Raw genomic sequence first — 22745 nt, forward strand, 5'->3', positions numbered from 1 at the left:
AATATCTAAAAAGCAGACCAGTCTTTGCCTTTTATTAAAGGTTCACTCTAAGCCAAAATAACTCCCATATACGTTTGGCCTGAATCTACACAAAACAAATCACACTACATAGAAGCCCCATAAGAGCAAAATATATCCAACAAATTAAGCTCATAAACAATCCCTTGGATAATGAAGGAATGTAGTGCTGGTTCATCTTTTTCTTATGGCTGGCAAAACCAGTACGAACACAAAGAACAACCCTTTAAAAACAGAATATAAACAGCCAGAAAACAAAGACTTGGATTAAGCTACACATTAGTTGTTGAGTCCACCCTTAAATAAACTCCATGAAAGTTATATCTGATTAGGTTTTGCGTCAAAGTATATCAATTGTTTTGGCACAATATGTGGCTGAAATACTTGTAGTACATGTGCGATGCATTAAATAAGCAAATCAAAACACTACTTGGGCTGTGAAAATTGTGCCGATATGAGGAACTGGTCAAATGCAAATCACCAATGCCTAAACCAACTACTGAGTGTGGTCTGCAAACGAGTAAACGGTTGTTCATATCTACAATAACCATTCTTGTACACAATTCAACTAATATTTTTTTCCTTGGTTACGTTTCCATAAAGCATCTTCATCCCATTTTAGGGAACGTCGCACCTGAGTTATCTTTTAGCAAATACTTCCGAATCAGAGACTGCATTCAAGCTCGTCCAGTCAAAAGAAATCGCAGCAAAAAAAAAAAAAGTAAAAGTTTTTCCTTCTTGACCCGGAATACAAAACAGCCTCGAGAGCAGCAGTTTGGTCACATGACATACCTGCAACACTAACATCTGAAATTAAGGTTTTACAAATACAAAAGGTTTCCAAGGCCCTACAGTACACACCACACACACTTTATCCTAATGGGCTACTCCTACAGCAATTCTCTATTCTTTGCTTTTTGGATATCATTAGATGCCCGTTTCTATGCTGTTAATCAACCTTGAAGCTCAGTTAGATTTCCGCATCCCATACATACATCTGACATACTGTGTGCATGATAATGGGCATTGAGTAAATATGGCCTCTTAAAAAGGAAAAAGACCTTGACGTGAAACCACACAGTTTGGTCCCTTGCTTGATTGTTTTGCAGCACAAGAAAGCTTCTGCTGCAGAGCAAATATGACTGGCTCGTCTGATATTTTAAGATCGTCTCTTAACACAATCTGACACAGAAACAGGCCATTCATAAACTGAAATATTTACTACACATTTCCATAGCTCAAAATACAGGATTGATATGAGCAAGAGAATGGAGAAGACGTGTGCAATAGGATTTTAAAAAAAGGTATCTACTGTGTGATACTAGCCTACACAAATGACCAGTGGAAGGATATTAGTTATGAGTGTGACTGCTGCTGTGAGACAACAAGGGTTGAAATAAAAAGATGACCTTTTGGAAAACAGAGTGTTGACAGTTATGTTCGGTAGAGTCGCGCCGCTCCAGCTGGAGGATGGAGAGAGAAACCGCCGGTTTGTACACATAACTGTCCTCAGTCAGAATGAAGTCCATTAGAACCACTCTGTGCTTCTACAGGGTTTTATTCTCCGGGGAGAAGAGCGATTCCAGGCCCAATGGTTCAATGCTCGGTACATCTTTGTCTGGCTTCGGCTGTTTAAAGAGCAATGGAAGATTCCGAATATGAACCTCCTTCCTGAACTGCTGGCACAGTGCTTTCTGTTGGCAGGGGACAGAGAGAGGAGAGGTTAAACACAGCTGTCTGAGATCTCCCAGAGATAATTTCATTAGATTGTACAGCCTCATTGAGCTGCTGCACTTTTTTTTTGCTGCCGAGCACAGAGGTTACAGCAGAGCCAAAATCAGTGCAGAGTAAATTCTTGCAGTGTGAGCCCACCTCTGATAAGCAGTCTACAGTGGGATACGATAGAGAAGCACTGCCCTCTAGAGGCTAAACGTGGCATTACCCCGACTGTTCCTGCGATGAGCCTCTTGAACTGGTCTTTCCTCTTCTTGTCTCCAAGCTTCTGGACATTGGGGTCTATGAGCCTGTGGTCATACTGGTCCAGCGTCTCCACACTGATGTTTGGGATCTGGGTCATCACCGCTCTCAGCTCTACGTATCGAGGCCGCTAAAACAGATTGACGGACAGGAAAGGAGTTAAAAAGAGAAGGAATTAAATTGAATGTTCCACAAATTAAACCTTCATTACACCTAAAGCATAAATGAGTTTAAGATAAACAATTAGTTGATAGTCAGAAAATGTGTCAAAAACTACTTACTGATAATAGATCAATTGTACATTTTCATGCAAAGATTCCAGCTTCCCAATTATGAGGCTCTTTGCTTTTCTTGGTCATATTTGACAGTAAACTGGTTGATGTAATGTGCTGTTTATTTTAAGTTTGTTTCTTTTTTGAGAAATTTCTTGTGCCGTTTTTAACTTTTTACGGTTTAGTTTTTATGTCTGTTATTCGATGCTTTATGCTGCCATCTTGACGAGGACTCCCTCGGAATAGAGATTATAAATAGAATATATATATAGATTATAATTAACTGGAGGATACACTTTTTCCTACACGTAGATCTTAAACCCTTAAATATAAACAGTAGCCCGGCCACCCTACAGAGGAAACTCATTTCGTTATTTTTATTAAAATAAAAGTTGGATAAAATCTCCATTGTCCTCTCCTTATATGTAGTCAGGTGTCGGTAGGTAGAACTGCAGCGCCGCTGACTCGCCGCTCTCCTGTCTGACGTCACACGCTGCCACGGACTCTCCGCTGCCAGTAATCTCACTCGCTGTCTCTCCAACAACGTTAGCTAACGTGTTAAAAAACGGGTGGGAGGGAAATGAAGCCGCTGTAGACATCTTAACGCTGATTGGCCAAGACTCGACACGTCAAAGATCTTCTATTGCTAAGATGATCACGACCTCAGTTTTTTCCGTGTCCCAATCCAATCTCAGAAACGGCGGACAGTTGACCCCCCCCTCCCTCCTCTCCCAAAAACAAAAACTCTTCGGATCTTCACGATTCACGTAGGTTACCTATTTTGGTTTCAAAACGGCGAATTTCGCCGAAAGGTGAGGGATTTTCATGTCTGATATATATATTTGGGTTTTGGACAGCAAGTTAGTGAATACAACTTACTGACATCTTATAGACAAAACAATCAAGAAAATAATAGGCTGGATAAATGCTAATGAAAATAATGGTTAGTTGCTGCTTTAGGAAACATCTTCAACTGATCAAACAAAAGCAGAAACAAAGCACCGAGATGGCTGCCTTTAGCCTCACCAGGTTTTCATAGATGAGCATTGCCAGCTGAGAGAGGGTAGAGTTGCAGACCTCATGCTGCCCATGAATCTGAAGGCCTCGAAGGACACTGGTAAAGAACCATGTGACCGCCTCACGAAGAAGATTACCCCCTACGACCTGAAGAGACAAAAGTGGGAAATATGTGGTAAAATACTTTTCACAGCCTCCTTTAAGTTATAAGCTGAAACATTTAATTAACACAAAAAAACAACTGACAAAGTGCATTAAATGGGAATACAAATACATTAGTGGCCAGAGAAATGTTAAAGGTTTAAATTAAAATACATGACAGGTATTTCCCGTGTATCCGAAGCCTAACGTAGCTTATTCCCCTGTGCTGTAGATTTCCATTGTAGCAAAGAAACATTTTTAAATGAAATGCACTATTAACTCTCGTTTGAGAAACATTTGCTTAAAATCGTACAGTGCCTGTGGTTTCGGGAAATTTGTATTAAAAATGAAAGTATATGACATTTGAATATTTGTTGTTAAAAAAACAATAGGTTTGAACTATCTATAGGTTTGAACTATTCAAACATCTATTTTTGGGCATTATGTCCATGACACTGTGTCCTGACTGGCTGCGTAAGACTAGCTGAACTTTTGTCGGACACTAAGTTTCTCTTGGAAAGCATTGCATTGGACGAGGCATGGATGATTGGGGAAGTTACGATACGATACCTCATGTCACTACAAAAACCTTATGGAGGTGGCAACTGGCTGCAGGTAGATCGTCAGAGAGCTGAAAGTTTCCTACTTGCTGTCGGATATGTAATTTCCGGTAAATATTAAGTAAAAAATACAAACGGAAAGATAGCAAGTACAACCCCCCCAATCTATTAAGTGGTTACATCTACAGTCTGACCCAGAGGCACGTGGTTTGTTTACATGCGATAATGTAGCGCTTGCTGTTTGGACACTGTGTCTCTCTCTCTGCCATCAGTATGGCTGTTAAATTATTCCTCGCTGAGCTTGACTTAATGTGACATTTTGTTTTCAATTAATGAAATGGACGTTGTGTGACTCCTATTCTTTGTCCGCTTTTTTTTTACTATACGAATGTGTGTGTGTGTGTGTGTGTGTGTGTGTGTGTGTGTGTGTGTGTGTGTGTGTGTGTGTGTGTGTGTGTGTGTGTGTGTGTGTATATATATATATATATATATATATATATATCGGATTTAGAATATTTATTGACAGTCCTAATATACTTGTGCACAGCTTTGAAAGATGTAGATCTTCAGGAAGAAAGAATCAGCCTGGTGGTGAGAGCCACATACACGATAGGGAAGTAAAAAAAAAGTCAAAAAGGAAAGTATGATATTAAAAAGGGGAAAAAAATAAAAATAAATATTAGATGCTATCGTGCTACCTGCCGCAGAAGTGTCCAGCAGACCATTGAAGCAGTGCGGTGACAGTTAGTGGTGTCCTTCCATGACAGAGAGGTGAAGGAGAGGGTCAGCAGGGTCATGTAGATGTTCTGGACCGAGGAAAAAGAGACATTAGATTTATATACGGCATGTATGACCTTGCTGTCCTCTGGATGTCATGCGTCTTAGGCTGACCTCGTGTTTCAACAGGCATTTCCCCAGCTCAGTCAGCTCCTCTGTGGGCTGGGCAGGAGACGTCACCTGCACTGAATCCATCATGTCGACCTCTAAGAGAATATATTCAAGCAAAGCGATCAGACGTTTTGTCAGAATCAAAAAAACACAACAGTATAAGATTCCGGGTATTTGTTTTGTTTTTGTCTGGTCAGCTGAGCGACATCACAGCACTGACAGATGGATGAGGATAACTCTCGCCAAGAAAAAGAAGAAACTCATGAAGAAGAATAGCTTTTAAGAAGCACAGATAGACAGTGTGTGTGTGTGTGTGTGTGTGTGTGTGTGTGTGTGTGTGTATGTATGTATGTATGTATGTATGTGTATATATATATATATATATATATATATATATATATATATATATATATATATATATATATATATATATATATACATACATACATACATACACACATTAAGAAAACATTATTTACCTAATGATTCAAATATTTGAAATTTGACTCTTACCATCTATTTCCTCCTTATTTGCTGCTGGTTCAGGCAGTTTTTTGGAAATACAGCTTACAGCTAGAAGAGAAGACAGAAGAAGAAGTATTATGGCCCCACAATAACGTAACTCCCCAATTTATAGTCAGTCTTGAGTCAAAGCTGATCCAGTCTGCAATTTGCTGGAAATCCCATATATTAGTACATTTTCAATACCAAACATCAAAAACCACCCTCAAAGCAGTGCACAGTGGAAGTAAAACATTTTAAAAGTAGAGCAAGTGGGTTGTTACCCAAGACAAATCCTATTGGTCTACCACGTCTATATAGTCTCAGCTGATATTTGCACTTTCCTGATGCGTTCTGAAATCGTTCTTAGCTTGTGTAGCTGGCACAAACCCAACCTTCCCACAGGACTAAAGTGCACAAGCAGCATTAAGGAATAAGCCCTGCGCTTCTCATAATGCTTCGCTTTATGGCGGGTTTAGACAGGTACATTATAGTGCCGTCATAAAACAAGAGTAACAACATTGTGATTACAATAGATGTTTTATTTTGTAATCAATACTTATGCCAAGAAATGCAGTGGCTGGCACATAGAACAAACTGCAATGCTAGTAAAGACTTCCTTCACTTTTAATTCTTCAACTCCAGTTTATTTCAAAAATAATCTGTTCATAGAGACATCATAATCATTTTCCGTTAATAGTTATCAATAAATGAAGTGTGCATGCATCAATGTTTAAACAGGCTTTTATAGGTTGTCAGATTACAATTCACTGTAATATCTTTGTAACACAACAGCTGTTTGATATACTTGTCTGTAAATGAGAGATGGGAGAAGTTGCTAGAGATGCGGAAACTCACTGAGAAGATCCAGGACCTCCCTGCTGAGCAGGCGTACCAGCTGCTCCTCCAGAATCTCCTGCGTCACCTGGCTCTCCTGACACAGCGCCTCCTCCTCCTCATCCTCACCGCTAAAAACACAACAGGTTACCAGTAGGTCCACCCAACCAGTTTGAGAGTCATCAAATAATTAATTATACAGTACAGTATATGCAAAAGATACTTTCGAGAGATTTGAAAAAAGATCTTATCTGTGCTTATTTTGAACTGCATAAATATTCAAAAGGAACTGTTTTATAGATATTTTACATGAACATTTTATGTTGTTCTCCAGCTAAACAAAATACCGGCATTTTAGTGTGAATTGTGATTTGTATTTGAGGCATTCATGTTTAACTTGAGCATTCAGTTAATATGTTTAACAACAAGAAACATTATCCCACAACTTACTTGACAGAGCTCCTCTGGTTGATGACCTGCCACTTGGCGTCGAGTCTCTGTAGAATGAAACGGAAGCAATTAAAAACATTAATGGCTGAGTGAATAAAACAGAGTGATATAGTGATGAGATTAAGATGTGTATGAGATAAGCGTTACAGAATTGGAGAAGTGTGGAGATCTGACCTGCTGCATGTAGGCGAACAGAGGTCCTAGCAGGGGGCAGAGGAGACTGTTGTAGTTCTCTGGAGGACATGCTAGCACCAACTGCCTCAGGAACACCCGTACACTTGTTAAGGAAATGCCATGTTAACATAAAGCAATAGCTCAGCTTTGTTCATGTAGAGAGCTTTGTACTTTATAACAAAAAACTGGGTAAATCAAATGAAGCAAAAGCAAATAAGGATATGAATCATAGGGCGAAGTCTATGGTCAGGAACATGTTCGAGGGAGAGAAAAGCAGAACCAGCTATTTCTTCGCTCAACCTCTCAATGGTGTAGAATTCCTGCTGCAAGGACAGACCTGCATTTCCCAGGACATGAAAGCTACAGAGGTAAAGAGAGCAGAAGAGGAGGCAGAATTTAATCAGCAACTGCATGTGAGATGTAATCAATACAGAAGAAAAGTTTGGGGAAATTCTTACCAGTTATCATACAATGTGGAGAAAAATCCCTGCATCCGCTCCAGGTTGGTTCTATTCACAGGAGAGTGATGAACATCCAGGAGAGGCTGAGAGAGACCTGGAGAAAGCCCATATTACAAGGTTTTAACCAGAATCTTTTCAGATGATGACGGCTCACTAATTGGCAGAAACCATGTGGAGAAAGATCTTCTTACCAAGAACCACATTTTTGTCTGAATCCATCACTTCATGTGCCCTGGAGAAAGACTCACTCAGACGAGCCATGTTCTCCGGCATGAACAGACTGTTGTTCGTCCTGCAGTGAGAAGCAAAGAAAAGACACAGATCAGTATAATAGCAGGAAGTATTTTATTATTATACCTAGGGCTGGGTGGTATGGCCAAAAATTCATATCACGGTATTTTGTACGATTCTGGTGGTTTCATGGTATATCACGTTTTGTTGTTGTTGTTGTTGTTGTTGTTGAGTAAACGCATTCATTCATTGACGCCGAAAAGGACCGCCACCGCTCGCTGTTCACCGCTCGCTGTTCAACGCTCGCAACTGGCCAGCAAGTGGTGAGCAGCTGTTTGTACATAGAGGGTGTTAGGAAGCTAAACCATATTTTCATATGGGGTATAATAGGATCCTCAGGTTTTTGTTAGTCCAATACAGTTCTCCACGTGGCTGAACACAAGGTTCAGGGCCCCCCGACAGGCGTACCTGATTAGAGCCAGCAGGTTGGGCAGCAGGACCAGAAACTGGGCCGTGTAAGGGTTTCTGTAGATGGGAGCTCCAGCAGTGGTGTAGCCCATCACAAAGCCACCGGCCTTGGCTTCCTCAAGGTCTGCAGGCCAGCGTGCCCGCTTCACCACCCCCAACATGGCATACAAGCAGAAACTCAGCTAGAGCAAAGTCAAAAAAGAAGAGATAAACACTTAATAGTTATTACATAGGTGACTAAATGCAACGTGTAGCCATGTCTCTATACTATGGCTCTAAGGATGACAATGTCAGTTTGTCAGCCAGTCCCTCACTTTAGACAAGACTGAATTATCTCAACAATTTTGACGGATTGCCATGAAATGTTGTACGTTCATTTGTGTCTCCTCTTACGTCATCACGTTTAAACCTTGATTTGTCCAATAATTAGCTTAATGACCAAATACCTGCAATATACTCCCATTGCTCATCCTTGTTTAGTGCTACTATTAATGCTTTTGAAAAATACGTAAACATTGAGATTTTTGGTAAATAACCAATCTGTAATGTGGTAATGATTAGGATTACGTAGATGAAGGCAAACAATAGAATAGCCTGAACAATCTGGTAAATTCAGAAAATTACATCCCTCTACTGTAATGCAGCCCTTAAAACCAGGAAAATGCCATATTACAATATCCAACATCTAAGACAATATCTAGTCTCATATCACAGTATTTATGTTATATCAATACATTTCCCAGTTCTAATGCTAACATGCTACATCCGAAAATTGATTGTGACTATGAAGGATGTCCCAGTGACTAACTCAGTCCAAACCGACACACTTACCCGGCCCCTATTACGGCCCGCCGTGTCTGCATTCCGATTTTGCTCATTGACCACCTGATCAGCACCAACAAATGACAGGAACACAGCAGGGTCACACAGCACCCTGAGACACAAAGAGATAAGAAGTCAATTACCTGCCATGGCACTGAAACACGTCATGTACAACGTGACATAAATAGAGAGAAATCTAACGCACTGCCTCATCTCATCCGAGGTCCAGTCTGCAACCACTGAAGCCATCAGTTCATCTAGAAAAGCCTTCTGCTTTGCGAAGTCTTTGAACTGGTTACTGATGAGCACCAGAGCTTCCATCAGCGAACATTTCTCCATGTGAGTGAGTGTGGCGTCGCTTGAGAACAACTTCTTGACGTGACTGTAAAACAAGTCAAAACAAGGCTGGAGAAGAAGAAGAAAAAAATGTCAGCCACAAACATCTACTCATGTCTATTCATCAGCATGTTGTACTTCAGGTACACATTTTATGCATAAATATATTCATATAAACATGTAATTTATGTCAATTTACCAGGATGTACTGTGGGTAATCCCGGCATATTTTGATGATGGAAGAACAGGCGTGCCTCCTCACGTTCTTTACAGCTCGGGTCCGAGGTGCCTGAAGATGTGAGAAAATATATTTTTGGGACTTGGACAGGAAAGATGAGGGAACAATACCAATATTTGGTTCTCTGAAGGCAACTCTTACCGTACTTTCCTTATCAACCTCAAATGTTATGGCAGTAAACAGCTGTGGGGACAAAATAATAAAATACTGTGAAGTCACAGTAAATTCATTAAGTACTTGCCATGCTGGCACAGAAACATAACAAAATGTAAAAAGATGTGACATGGGGAACTTTTTTCGAAAAAGCTGTATTCCCTCATGATTTCACAATAATTACATTGCCAGTAGCAGACACACTAACAGTCAAATGATTGTATTTACACCAAACCTAAATATCATCACATCTAACCATCACGAGAAAACACGTGATATATATACACTATACATTTCCATATACAATAATACATGCATGGTAGATAATACACGACGACTCAGCTGACCTTGTCGAGAATCTGTGGCAGGACGTGCAGCCTTTGTTTAACAAACGGAAAGAGGGCAGAGACGTTGGTGAGCACACAGGACAAGATGAGCGGGTCTTTGGTGTTGTAGTTCAGCACGGCCTGCAGCAGCTCCATGCTCCGATCTATAGGCAACTTCTACACAGTAAAAGGCAGAAGAAAGGGGGAAACATTCACATCATTACAATCAACATCTTTTTTTCCTCATACTCTTTTGTTCCGTTACATAAAAGTGTTCCTGTTACCTCCTCATCCACATTTTTTAAAATCTGTGTGACCACACACTCCATGAAGACAGTCATGGCATCCCACTGGACCACTGATGGAGACAAGAGGGAGCACAGGCCCTCAACAGTCTTAGCTGGTGTAGGGAAGAGAGAGAAGATAAGTAAATTAGCTGCATGTAAGAATTCATGACCATCAACATGTATATACAACTCATTTGGATTCTTTTTCATGTTTTGCTAATGCATACACATTCTTACATCACTATCCAAATAAGTCTGTTGTACCCGAGTGGTGAATGGGGATTGCTCCCGTAAATTTAACCAATGGGGACTTTGTAATGCAACATTTTGATCCATATTGCTGCATATTCTACATGTTAAACCAGCGGTCCCCAACCACCTGGCCGTCCCCAACACATGTCAAGAGGTTACGTGATACGTTACCAAAAAAATTAAACTTAAAAGTCTGTTTCAACTATGCCGGTGTTCTAGATTAAAACCAAGGCAGAGTATACTGAGATCGCCAAAAAAAACATTGAAAACCTGCCTCCATTTTCAACACCCTGTCTTTGTGAATAGTGTTTAAGTTACGGAGCAGACGGGACATAATTAAAAGATCACTCGCCGCTGTCTCCCATCACCCTGAGATGGGACCGGCTCGTAGCAGAGAAACAAGCTCAGGCCTCCCACTAATTCGGCGTAATGGTGAGTTGTATTTTTATGCACTTTATAAATTGTCTTTATGCCGGTCGTATCATTTTATTATGGCATATTCATCACCCACACCGTGAAGGCCGGTCCGTGAAAATATTGTCTTACGCAAAACCGGTCCGTGGTGCAAAAAAGATTGGGGACCGCTATGTTAAACCAAACCCACCACAACACATGTACAGAAAAATCCTCCCCTACAAGTGTAAGAAATGAGGACAAACACTTACATGCTGTATCCCCAGTATCAATAGGGCTCGCGATCTGATACTGTAGCCACTCTGCTGCTATCTGGAACGCCTCCAGAGGGACAATGCGACATGAAATCCTCAAGACCTCTCCCTGCTGCGCTCGAAAAGCTGTTGAATATGAACAAGCGCTGTGAAAAACATCCAAGGGATAAAATAAAGAGTACTTAAAGTAAAGCTGAATCCATAATACTTACAATTAAAGAACGAGTTGAAGTCCTCATCACTGTCAAAGTCAGCACGGGAGTACCTGCAACTTGGGTTATCGTTTCTAGATGGAAATCCAGTCTGGGGAGAAAGACAAAACTGTTACACCGGTTTGGCTTCCATGTACACGGGGAATGGAAGCACTGACATCAGTGTCTCACCTTGACTAGGTTGGTCATGGACGCTCTGAGGTATTTGACGGCCATCTCAACAACAACCGCGTCCTTCGACAGAGTCTCATGTCGGAACAAAGCTCCCCAAGTGGCCAGAGTGGATGACTTTAAAAACTGCAGGGAAAAAAGGGGGACAAATCACAAGAGAAGAGATCAAACACAGCTGAAAGATTAATATCCTACTGATTTTAAATGCAGTTAAAGTTATTGTCTTCTCACCTGACTGGAATGTGTAGTGAAGGCTAAAAACGCTTCTGTGTACTTGCTGAGATTTGCAGGTACCGCGACCTCGACATCTGAACCCTGTGGAGAGAACATGACATTTAAACAAAGAGCCTAAACTGTTAAGACAAGCTTTTTTGTTATTTTACATTATGTGTGTACGTACTGTATGAGTGTGGACCAAGCCCAGATAAAAGACCATGAGAACAAAGGAACTAATGTGTGGCCAAATTAACACAAACTCACCACTAATGAGCAGAGTTGGCCTCCCAGGGCACACAGGACCTGACACAGCCGCTTCAGGAAAATGTAACGCCGCTCCACCACCTCCACTGCTCTAAAGTCATATACAGGAGACGATAAGTCATAGCTAGATGCACTGAACAAACGTATTGTGTATTTTTACGACTGCTTTACAGTGCGTCACGATACTTACTGTGATTCTGCGGACGTCGTACATATTGCCAGTCCATCTGCGGACCTGTAACCAGACAGACACAAACCATTCAATAACTGTGAGGACACTATGTTGAAAACCGGTAAAGACAAATGATGGAGAGAAGCAGTTGTACTCACTGGGCAGCAGAAAGGATGTAGTGGATGGCCACATCATCAAACAGCAGCATGAATGGCTTCCTATCCTCCAGCCTGCCCTGTGGCAGAATGACACAATTTATTACACTTATTATTGTCAGTTGTATGCAAACTTTCGAGGCAGTAACTATGCATACTGTAGTTTGAGTCATATGATCTACGATTCTATAAATTATAAAGATCATTGTCGTGAAAAATATAAATTGTCCAGATTGTCCAGGAATTCTCTAAAAAAAAAACTCTTATCCACAACTCTTAGTTCAGGAGTTATGGGTCAAAGGGTGTTACAAATAGCCACATGGTGGCGCTATTGCTCTGAATCTGCAGAACTTCTTTCCATGGCCTAACTTTCCAACACATTTTATTTAAATCTGGTATTTCTACGATGTCATACAGTTGTAGCTATCTGACAAACGGAGACAATAAATGAGACTGAAAGAATAATCTCTTTACAGCTCGCATTATGGCTTCACCATGGCGTTTCAACAGCATGTTTTTTCCCTGCGACTCACCTTCCGGCTGATGGCGATGAGCAGACACTCTGCTGCCTCCAGCTGTAGCTCCGGTTCACTCAGCAGCAAACATAACATCTCCAGTAGATGACAGTTTCCGGTGGTGATGTGCACCAGAGACACCCAGTCGATGTAGCCTGCAAGTGTATTCAGCGTAGCCCCGGCGACTCGACAGTGAGCTCTGGCCTGTGTGTGGAAAATGAAGGTAAGTAATCAAGTCCATAAGAGGTTACTTTTAGAGCAGTAATGCATTGATGTTTTCTCACCTGTAGTTCATGTCCAGGGGACCCATTCTGGATGAAAAATAATACTAATAATTTAGCAACAGAAATTATAATACATCAATCAATGAGATTAATATTGAGAAGTACATTGTAATGCTACCTATTGCTGCAAAAGTTAAGTTAAGACCCCACTGACCAGTTTACGGTAGTCCTCGACATTAATATTCAGAATGGCCATCAGGAAGCTGAAGATGCTTTCCATGTTTATGGTGAGAGTCTGCTGGATGTCTCTGCGCCGCTGGTTGGGCAATGTCTGGAAGGTGATCACATCCTCTGCCAGCCTCAACAGAATCAACATCACCAGCTCAGTCTGTGCCGCCTATAAAAGTCATAAGGGCATAATGTTTGCACTGATAAAATAATCAAGTGGAAAAGATGTTGTTTAGTTTCATAGTTGCTGCACTTATCCCACACTTGCTAATATCTACCAATGGCCAAGTTCACATGAAGATGCCACATGAAAAGAAACATGACTAATCGACTGGTACGATTACATTATTACATAACTTTATTAAAATCGCATGCAAGCTGGCAAAGGATACGACTAATATGCAGTAACAAACTATAGACACTATACAAGTCACTCACCCCATGGCTAGTGAGAGCCTCCATCTCTTTAAGCATATCTGGCCAATGTTGAGGCCATTCCCTTTTTATCATTTCCACAGTGATTCGTGACAGGACATCTTTGATGTGGCTCTCCTCCTCCAGGATAGCATGAGTACCCTGAAAAGACCCCAAACAGGTGTGAGATAAGTTTTTACAACTGTGACAGTAAGGCAGAATTACTACTAGACAAAAAAAGAGTGTTGTGGGAGGGGTGGGGGGTCCTGACCCGATGTGAGGTCCCGGGACAGAGGATGTCGTATGTGTACAGATTGTAAAGACCTCTGAGGCAAATGTGTAATTTTGGGCTATACAAAATACATTGAATTTAATTGAACCACAGGATAGGTGGTTATGTTGTTGACATCCTATTACTATCACACTCACAGTTGACAGCAGCTGCATGGCACACTCCTTCAGCTGGACTTTCTCTTGTTGCTGCATGTTGTTCCATCGAAACCTGCAAGAATGTTTTGCTTTCACATATCCCTCTTTTTTAAATCATGTAATTACTTGTTATACTTTGGTTATATGTTACACTCACTTGATGACGTGCTCCAGGATTTGCAAACCGAAGTGTCTCACTACAGCTGGCTGGGCTTTGTCGGCTAATCGTAAGCCACATGGGACACAGAAGGAGCTCGTCTCTTTAAACTCCTCACAAAACTGTTGTGGAAAAAATAAAACATGTTATGTTACCGGGACCTAGTTTGCTAAACTTTTGCCAAGCAGGTTTGATAATAACACTATCGTATTATTACTGTACACGTGTAGCGCGTCCAGACAGCTGTCCCAGTATTATAACTATAAATACTCAAATAGCATTAAGCTAACCAACCAAGTGACGTTAGCCACTCAAGCTAGGTGAAAAGTTGTAATAAATAACGTTCAAATGAATTGGATTTATAAATATGGAGCGCCATCTTTCATAACCATCTGTAAGACTGTATTAAACCAGATGTTACCATTTCTAAGAATGAATGGACCGAGAGTCGACAGTGGCTGTTGCTGTGAAGTGGTAATCATAAATTACGGCTAGCTACCACCTGGCCACCATCATCATTGCATATTTAGCGAACATTAACAAACGTACACGAACTGTATGAACTAACTCTACACCATCAATAACAACGCGAACAACAAATATCCATTCAGCTCTGCAGGCACATGGTTCTACTTTTACAACAGCTACAGCACATGACAAGCTCGGCTAGCTAGCAGCTAGCTCGCGACCCATAACGATGTTACCTTTAGGGCCTCCAGTCGGTAAATCTGTCCTGTTTCTGCATCCATCATCACATGCACAGCTTTGACGAGCTGCTCACACAGGACGGCCACCTGGTCAGCCATGACTTCAGGTCGTGTCTGGCACGCTGTTGATGCAAAGGCGACGAGCTCTGCTATGCAAAACACCTGCACGACAGCGGGCTGCGTACTCTCAGGGAGGCAGTAGCGTTACCAACGTGCTCCAATGTGCTGCCTGCCCGTGTGAAAGGTTGGCTCGTTGTTGAAAGGGAGTTATGGGAGTTGTAGTCGCCTTTAATAAAACAATTAATAATAATAGATTGTCTAAAACAAATCAAATATCAGATGGAGCCCCAACGTGTACTTCTTATTTCATTATTCATTATTAAGACCTTATGAAATAAATGGTCATATTATGACATCAATGATTCAATAAATAAATAATCAAAACTAAACTTAGGGTGACTTCTTTATAGAAATGTAATTTGAGTAATTATTACATCAAGTCTTTTCAAAAGACTTTTATTTATATTTTCATGACAGTGTACAACCACCAGTATCCTCACCTTTCAGGTCATCAAATTATTTCACAATTCTTGTTCTTACGTATATATATATATATATATATATATATATATATATATATATATATATATATATATATATATATATATATATATATATATACATCACTTTATTTTTTTCTAACGTATTTATATTATAGTGTTTCAATAATTTATTTTATTTTACATGCATTGTGGGTTTCTAGAATAGATTGCCTTCTCACCTCACCAGCAAGCAGATATTTTTCTAAATTGTAATCATTCCAGTCTTGAATAAGTAGAAGGTCACATTTTAGTCACCAAGAGATGCACTTATTATACAGCCACCACACATCCAAGAGAATCCAGATAGGACATAGTGACTTGTTTAGTGACAGGTGTTATTTATAACATTGACGATGGTGACCTGTGCTTTTCATACTCTGCAATGTCAAAATGTCCAAACAAACAAACAAAGCACATGATTCCCCCCTGATAGTGTGTGATCCTTTAAATTTGGCCCCATGGTAAGCATTTTATTCAGCTATTTTATTTCATTTATGAAAACTGACACCAAATACATTGGGATTTAACATTATTATCTAAAAGGGACTAAAACAGAAACAGAAAACAATCAGGCTTCTGAAGCCATTAGGAACAAACTGATCGACAAAGTAATACAAAATTGGAATGATATACAAAACCACCTGTGACTTATGATAACACATTTTATTTGTACCAGAGTATTTCACTGTGTGGTAAAGTATTATTGAGTCTACTTTTACTTTTTTAAGGATCGTCTTGCCATAACTCCTCCCACTTTACCTTTGGCTTTCAGCCTGTCAAATACGAGCGGAGTGAGACATCCTACTTTTCTCCAAATCAACTCAGGTTGAATTTTTTACCTGTAATGTCAGTTTAATTAGCTTACGAGAACTGACTGGTGTCGACCTGTAGTATATTGTAGTGAACATATGTGTTTTGCTTTCTAAAAGTAAGCGTAAAGGCTTAGTATTTGTAAGTCTGTCCGTTGGAGGTGTTGTCTTTTCCAAAAGGAGGCGGAGCTTGAATTCCAAACGGGAACGAGTTTCCTCCCGCTACGTCACTCTGGGATAGGCTGCGAGCGACCGAGCAACGTTGTCAGTCAACGGGGTTTCGGGCTGATTACCTAGGCGCCCTCTGGTAAGCAAAACCTGAAAAATAGCGAATAATCCTCTCATAGATGTTTCATTTTGTTTTACCTTTAGTCTACTCACAACACTTGAGTTGTTTCTTTAGCATTGCCTCGCGCTCGCAATGAAGAAAGTTCTAAAGCTATGCTCGCGCAACTACAACGGAAACTTTTGTCGTGAAGGAAGGCCGTGCTATTCGTTGCAACAGGTCCTCGAGACGAGATAGTGTATTTTGTTCTTTTGACATTTTGGTTGTATTTACTAAATCACGGTGTGCTTTGTTTTTACCGCAGGACGGTCCCAACAGGAGAAAGTCGCCTCGCCCGTCGCGGGTTCAGGCTCCGGGATTAAAGTGATCGCCAGTCTCACAGCTTTCGTCGAAACTGCCCCGTGAGGATTCATGCCGTGTTGGTGATCTAAATGCGGTACGACGCTAAAATGATGCCGGTGAGTTTGTGCTTTATTCACTTGGCTACAAGTTTAAACGTTATCCTACAGCTGAATACGTCCGTTTCCGACATGTATATCGCCGCATTGTTTACACAGTGAGTTACCTGGACATTTAAATCAAGTTGGGGCGGTTGCTATTCTGTGTCTCCGGTAGCACGGGTTTGTTTTGAGAAGTTTGTTATCAGTGACATATGTGTGTGCGTGTGATCGTCGCATCTGGTGGGAAGCTATGTCATCTATTTGTTTTCTGGGATAATATAAGCACATTTGACTCCGGGTGGCTATTTTACATGTCCCCTGCGTCATAGCGCCGCGGTGTATTTAGACCCCGTCTTGGGAGAGTTAGCATCTACCTGACAGCACAGTAATGTACAGTAGATGCATGTATTGTCGGCTTTGTTAGTGTTGTACACATCCAGCCTGCTCAGAACAAGCATAAGGCGCCTGCCAAGTCTGGATGGCACTACGCTAACCTCAGATCTGGACTCCTGCCATGTCCTCACCATCCTCATCATCATCATTGCTCTTGCTGCAGTGAAACGTCTATCTCTCAGCACTTTGTTGATGTGTGTAGTAGAGAGGGCAGTGGACAGTGGTCTTCTTGTATACTGTAGAGAAATAACCTTCCCAACAAATAGAAATAGCTATAGAAGTTTTTTAACGAAGCACTTTGACTTCTGTCACTTTGTCTGCTTGCTGGTTAAAACAAAGTAAATAACTAACCCAAGTTATAAACTCTCAAATGTATTTAACTGAGAAACTCATGGCAAAAAAGGCTGCAAACAACAACCGTTTTCATTATTAATTTGTCAATTTCTTTTGGATACATTTTTTATTTCATCAAATGCTGTAAAGTAGTGACAAGTGCCCTTCATTTCAAGAGCTCAAGTGAAAGTATTTATATTGCTTGTTTTGTTGTACCAACATACAAATAATAATTATATAAAACGGATAAGCCAGAGTATTGTGGCATTTCCTTTTTGGCAATTTACTTTAATGATTAATCTGTTGTCCAAATAGTTGTAATAATAACAATGTCAAAACTGAGGACTGTTCAGCACTAGTTGCCTGAATGTTTACTGAAACACTGTTGCAATTAATGCTTTTGTCTCAACTTCCCTGGTTAATTCTGGGCCTTTCTGTCCAAATATGTAAGTCACACACTGTATAACACACAGTTACATTTATGTACAAGGATTTTAACAACTAATGAACAATCCAGTGTAATCCTCTTTTGTAGTAAGTTCTGGTTCTACTAATGATACCCGTCTCTGCTCAGACCTGTGCTTCCAGTAAAACCGCTTGATTAGAGAATTAATCATCTTAGCTGTGGAGACAGTCGTACTTGGATAGTCCTGTCTGGTGCATGACCTCAGTCTGCTGGCACATGGTCACTTGTTATCAACAAGCTCCATTCTTGTGGACACCGATATAAACTGTCACCCTTGCATGTTTTCAGACAAGATCTGCTTCTTTATAGGCCCCATGAGACTTTGGTAACTACCCTCTTTACCCCAATTCTTCACCTGAATGATTATGTATGTGTGGTGTGTTTGAATGAGATACAGCTTCTGGTGTTGCCTGATAAACTCAAAATGGCCTCTATATAGAAATGTCTGATGAGACGTATTGTCATAGCGCATGACCCTGCTTATACACAGACCAGGGGCTCGGGGGTAGTGAGAATGTAGAGTCGTAATTACTGGCTGGGATGGTAAATAAGGGGTCACTGTTTGCTGAACACAATGAGCTGCAGGAACTCTTTAACAGCGTGTTGTGTAGAGCACAGTGTGTGTGTGTGTGTGTGTGTGTGTGTGTGTGTGTGTGTGTGTGTGTGTGTGTGTGTGTGTGCGCGCGCGACTGTGCTGTGGCAGCACCCTGATAAGGGATGCACACCCTTTATTGAACCAAAGCAAGGTATAACTCATTTACCCCTGATTTACTTTCATCTCTACTTAAACCAAGCTTGGTTCTACAGACACTTATCAATGACACATTTGGGCTTGAATTCTCTGCTGGAGTATTAACTCATATTACATTGTTGTGTATTTTTTGTCAGGATGAATTATATTTGACAAAAGAAGAGAAACCACAAATCTGTGGGGGGGGGGTTTGGCAACATTTCAGATTTCAAATGTTGCAGGAACATACTACTCCTTCAGTCCTCTCCCATCTGAGGTGTATATTGCTTTATGTGTATATTCAAGCAAATGCACTTCTTTATGCCACATTGTTAGTTTTGCATTCTTTGTCCACACACATTTGTACCATGTACATTTACACCGCAACAAATCTCACTGTTGCTCGACTTTGTTGCGATGGTGGGAAAAGTAGATGATGTTCTGGATGCCAGTGTGTCAACAGAAACCTGAGAAGGCTTTCTTTGCGCCACCACGGGCTTTGTGTTTAGTCTGTGGGAGAGTACGTGGTAGTTACTAAGCAGCCTCATCAGTCATAGCCAAGGACTTTCAAGAGCACTGTTTTGACTCGTATTTGAAGAAGAGTTAATGGTATGACTGTATTAGCCGAAAAGAGTGTTGCAAAAGTGCAGCATTGATACTTTGCTGACAACTCAGCAACCTGGTTAAATGTCTTCATAGCACTAGTAGTCAATTAATAGCATTTAGCACACAAGCCTGATTTAAGCACTACGGGGCAGAACAAAGAGTATTAGCTGAGATGATTGATAATATGTGAAATTATTTTCTTTAAATGCACACTGTCCGACTGTGCAGTGCACTAATCCCACAATACAGGCATCACATTAGACTGGTTTCTAAGAGGAAGCACAACAGAGTCACCAGAGCAGGTATCGACTTACCCGCCATGGAATATTGAGTGACTCCCATCTGCGAGGAATCCAGGTGAAAAGCTGAATTACACATTAAAGTGGTCCAATGCCAGAAAGACCCCTTTTCAAGCAGCGAGGGCATTGTGACAGCATTGTTTAAGGCTGAAACACTGGGCTAACCATGGGGAACAGCAAGGCCATGATTCAGAACTGTACCCAGGGTGGTCTGGGAATCAGCCTTCTAGGAAACTTGTGGCCCCTTTTTCACCAGATAGTTCCTACTTTACCTTAGTTCCTGGGACTAAGTCGGGAATCAAAAAGTGCTTCTTTGTGGTCCTGTTTGCACATTTGAAGAACCAAGAAGATAATGGAAAATTAAACTAATAACAGAAAGCAGTGTCTTTTTTGGAGAGGGAGTTGTTGTTGCATGTAACAAGACAACAATACTGTTATATAGTTCTTTTGTAATGTACTGCTGTGCGAATGGTTGTTCTTTAAATGTCAAACATTTAGGCTAAGCTTTTGTTGGCCTCATATCGATACTACTGGAAACCAGTACTTGGTGCTGTGATAGTTACCTTAACCCCTGGCCCAGGGACTTTGTTGGGGACAGAAGCTATTGCACCATTAGCCAAGTTTACACACCGTTTCCTCTTGTCCAAAGTTAGCGACTGTTCTTGAGTCCCCAAAAAGATCCTTGAAAAGTTCCTGCATTGAAAAAGGGCTTTCGTACTCTGCCTCCTCCAATCCCCCTCTCTCCTGCTTCACCAAAGTCTCTTTTCATATGGCAAATTAAACACCACAAATGCATCGTTCAGTGTGCTTTTTTTAAGGAAGCCAATTAGCGTGTTCATCACGTACACCAGGAAAGAAAGGCTATTCCGAGAGTGCAGATCATAGAGCGATCCGAGTACTGCAGTGCAGACAGAGAGAAGAGGTTGTCCTGATCGAAGGAGTCACAGCTCGCTGCAGCTTCAGCGTATAAAAGCTGCTTGTTTTTTTCCTCCTAAATGTTGCAGCTGAATGAGGCGACTGTGCGTTCAGATTCCGCCTGCGTTCTCCTGTTTGTTGCCCCTGACCTTTTCTCCCTCACCCCTTCATCCCCCTAATGCAGCATACAGAAAGTCAGAGAGACTGAAAGACGGATGAAGAGGAATAATGCATAACGCCATTAGAGAGTTTTTCTGCTGCCTTGCCTTTTTGAAGGACTGCTGTGCTGGAACTGTGTCAACTCTTGAAGCTGTGGCAGGAAGAAGGGAGACGAAGATGATGCTGCAGTGTCTTACTGACCTGCTGTCATCAGATTCAGAGGTGACTCCCTCAACAAGACCAAGTTGACTCATTCGCTTACCACAGCAATACATGTAATTGAAAGTGTGTGGACAGAAGGCCCAGCAGCCAATAAGTGAGACCCCTCAGGAGTGGTCAAATATATAGTCCAGCCCCTGTTATCTTCTGCTGCTGTCACCCTGCTTCAAACTATCCACTTCCCCAGTTGTCCCATTTTGCTCCGAGGCATTAAATCAGATGTTTTATGTTGTTGTCAATCCCAGTGTATTATATCAAGCCGTCTGACACTCTGCCTCATTTGATCTGACTACATCCATGGTGCTCCTCCAAAGCAGTGATATAGTCAAAATGTAGATACATACAGAGTATACATATACAACTTTATATTGTGTTTTGCACAATATTAATGAACACACTCTCCGAAAGTGGCACTTTTATCTTTGGAGCATATTGCAGGTTTACCAAATTGTTGTCAATGTGAAATTGTTGTTCCCTTGTGAATCTAACACACTGAAAGGATTTGTCTTATTTATAGACTACAACACTGAGGCCTTCACTTCAGCAATGTTTTACCTAATACGAAATAAACACAATTGGTTAATATGTATCACTCTTTTGTCAGCAGGAGGTTGTTGTCTACCTTGGATTATAGAGACACAGTACGATAAGTATGGCTGAAATTCTCTGTTTGAGATTTAACAGGCTCTTTACTACGACAAACTGAAAATATATTAAATGCTACTTAGTGAGAGAAAAGTATGTATTCCCCTCTCACTCGAGTGTGAAGTAAATTTATGAATGGCAAACTTTTTTAAATTCAAATCACAACAGTTTCCATTTTTTAATGCAGTAATAGTAAATGAAAGTGAAATAGTCTTTCAACAGGTGTGATTTTGCATTCTTTATTTATATTCTGAATAATATATCATATTAACTTACATTTTTTTTAACATAAATAGACAGTCTTGCGTCACGTGCTTGCGTGCATTAAACACCAATCAAAGATAATGAGTTATCTCTGACGTTGCTGCGGGTGTTTTTTGTTGTATTGATGTGAATTCTCAGGGAGGGGATGCGCTTCTGATTTTCTAGTTATCCTGATAATGCAGAGTAATGCCATTACAGTACAATCCCTTGTGGTTTGTCTATTCTTGGAAATGGGAAACTGCAGTGGCAGACAGTTTTGATCACCCTTAACTCAATATGGGACCAATTGCATTTGGACAATGATCTTGAGAGACAGATAGAATTGACCCTCACAAGGAGAGAGTGTATTGTGAAGGTGGGACAGGGGTTAGTATGCTTGAAATAACATCGTCAAAAGATCATTCTTATAACTTAATTTTCCTTGGACCTGTCCTGTACGTTTGTACTCTATTGCTGCAGTGCACATGTTCCTTATCTGGAAGATCAGTGGGAGTGCCACACACACGCACACGTGCACACAAGCATAGCATTCCTTCCTGTAATTGGTTACGGGTACAGTGTTGCTCTTCAAACTCAAGTCATCTCAGAGTCCTGTCTAAACAACTCGAGCGGCTTGAAAAGCCTGTTCCCCTTAGGCC

At 40.9% G+C, this 22745-nt stretch overlaps 2 protein-coding genes across 2 annotated transcripts in view; one reads left to right on the forward strand and one right to left on the reverse strand.

Moving 5' to 3' along the window:
• Positions 1-1565: 1565 nt before the first annotated feature.
• On the reverse strand, positions 1566-15040 carry xpo5 (exportin 5; the record flags this gene model as incomplete). The annotated part of the gene is made up of 33 exons (XM_079230288.1): positions 1566-1712; positions 1961-2125; positions 3294-3431; positions 4684-4791; positions 4877-4968; positions 5387-5446; positions 6233-6342; positions 6662-6708; positions 6836-6938; positions 7064-7195; positions 7294-7390; positions 7488-7588; positions 7996-8177; positions 8827-8929; positions 9023-9222; positions 9353-9442; positions 9533-9574; positions 9892-10047; positions 10155-10270; positions 11075-11203; positions 11290-11380; positions 11461-11586; positions 11692-11775; positions 11941-12031; positions 12131-12175; positions 12271-12347; positions 12801-12986; positions 13067-13093; positions 13221-13403; positions 13673-13810; positions 14078-14150; positions 14235-14356; positions 14939-15040. 33 exons carry the CDS (start codon positions 15038-15040, stop codon positions 1566-1568), a joined length of 3663 nt encoding a protein of 1220 aa, XP_079086414.1.
• A 1931-nt stretch (positions 15041-16971) lies between these two features.
• Positions 16972-22745, forward strand: part of tp53bp2a (tumor protein p53 binding protein, 2a) — a 28659-nt gene continuing 22885 nt past the window's right edge. The window contains exon 1 of the mRNA XM_079229590.1: positions 16972-17096. Coding sequence (XP_079085716.1) covers positions 17070-17096 — 27 coding nt within the window. The 5' untranslated portion in view covers positions 16972-17069. The remainder of the gene's footprint in view (positions 17097-22745) is intronic.

Source organism: Taurulus bubalis (genome assembly GCF_910589615.1).
Source record: "Taurulus bubalis genome assembly, chromosome: 14".
Lineage (NCBI taxonomy): Eukaryota > Metazoa > Chordata > Actinopteri > Perciformes > Cottidae > Taurulus > Taurulus bubalis.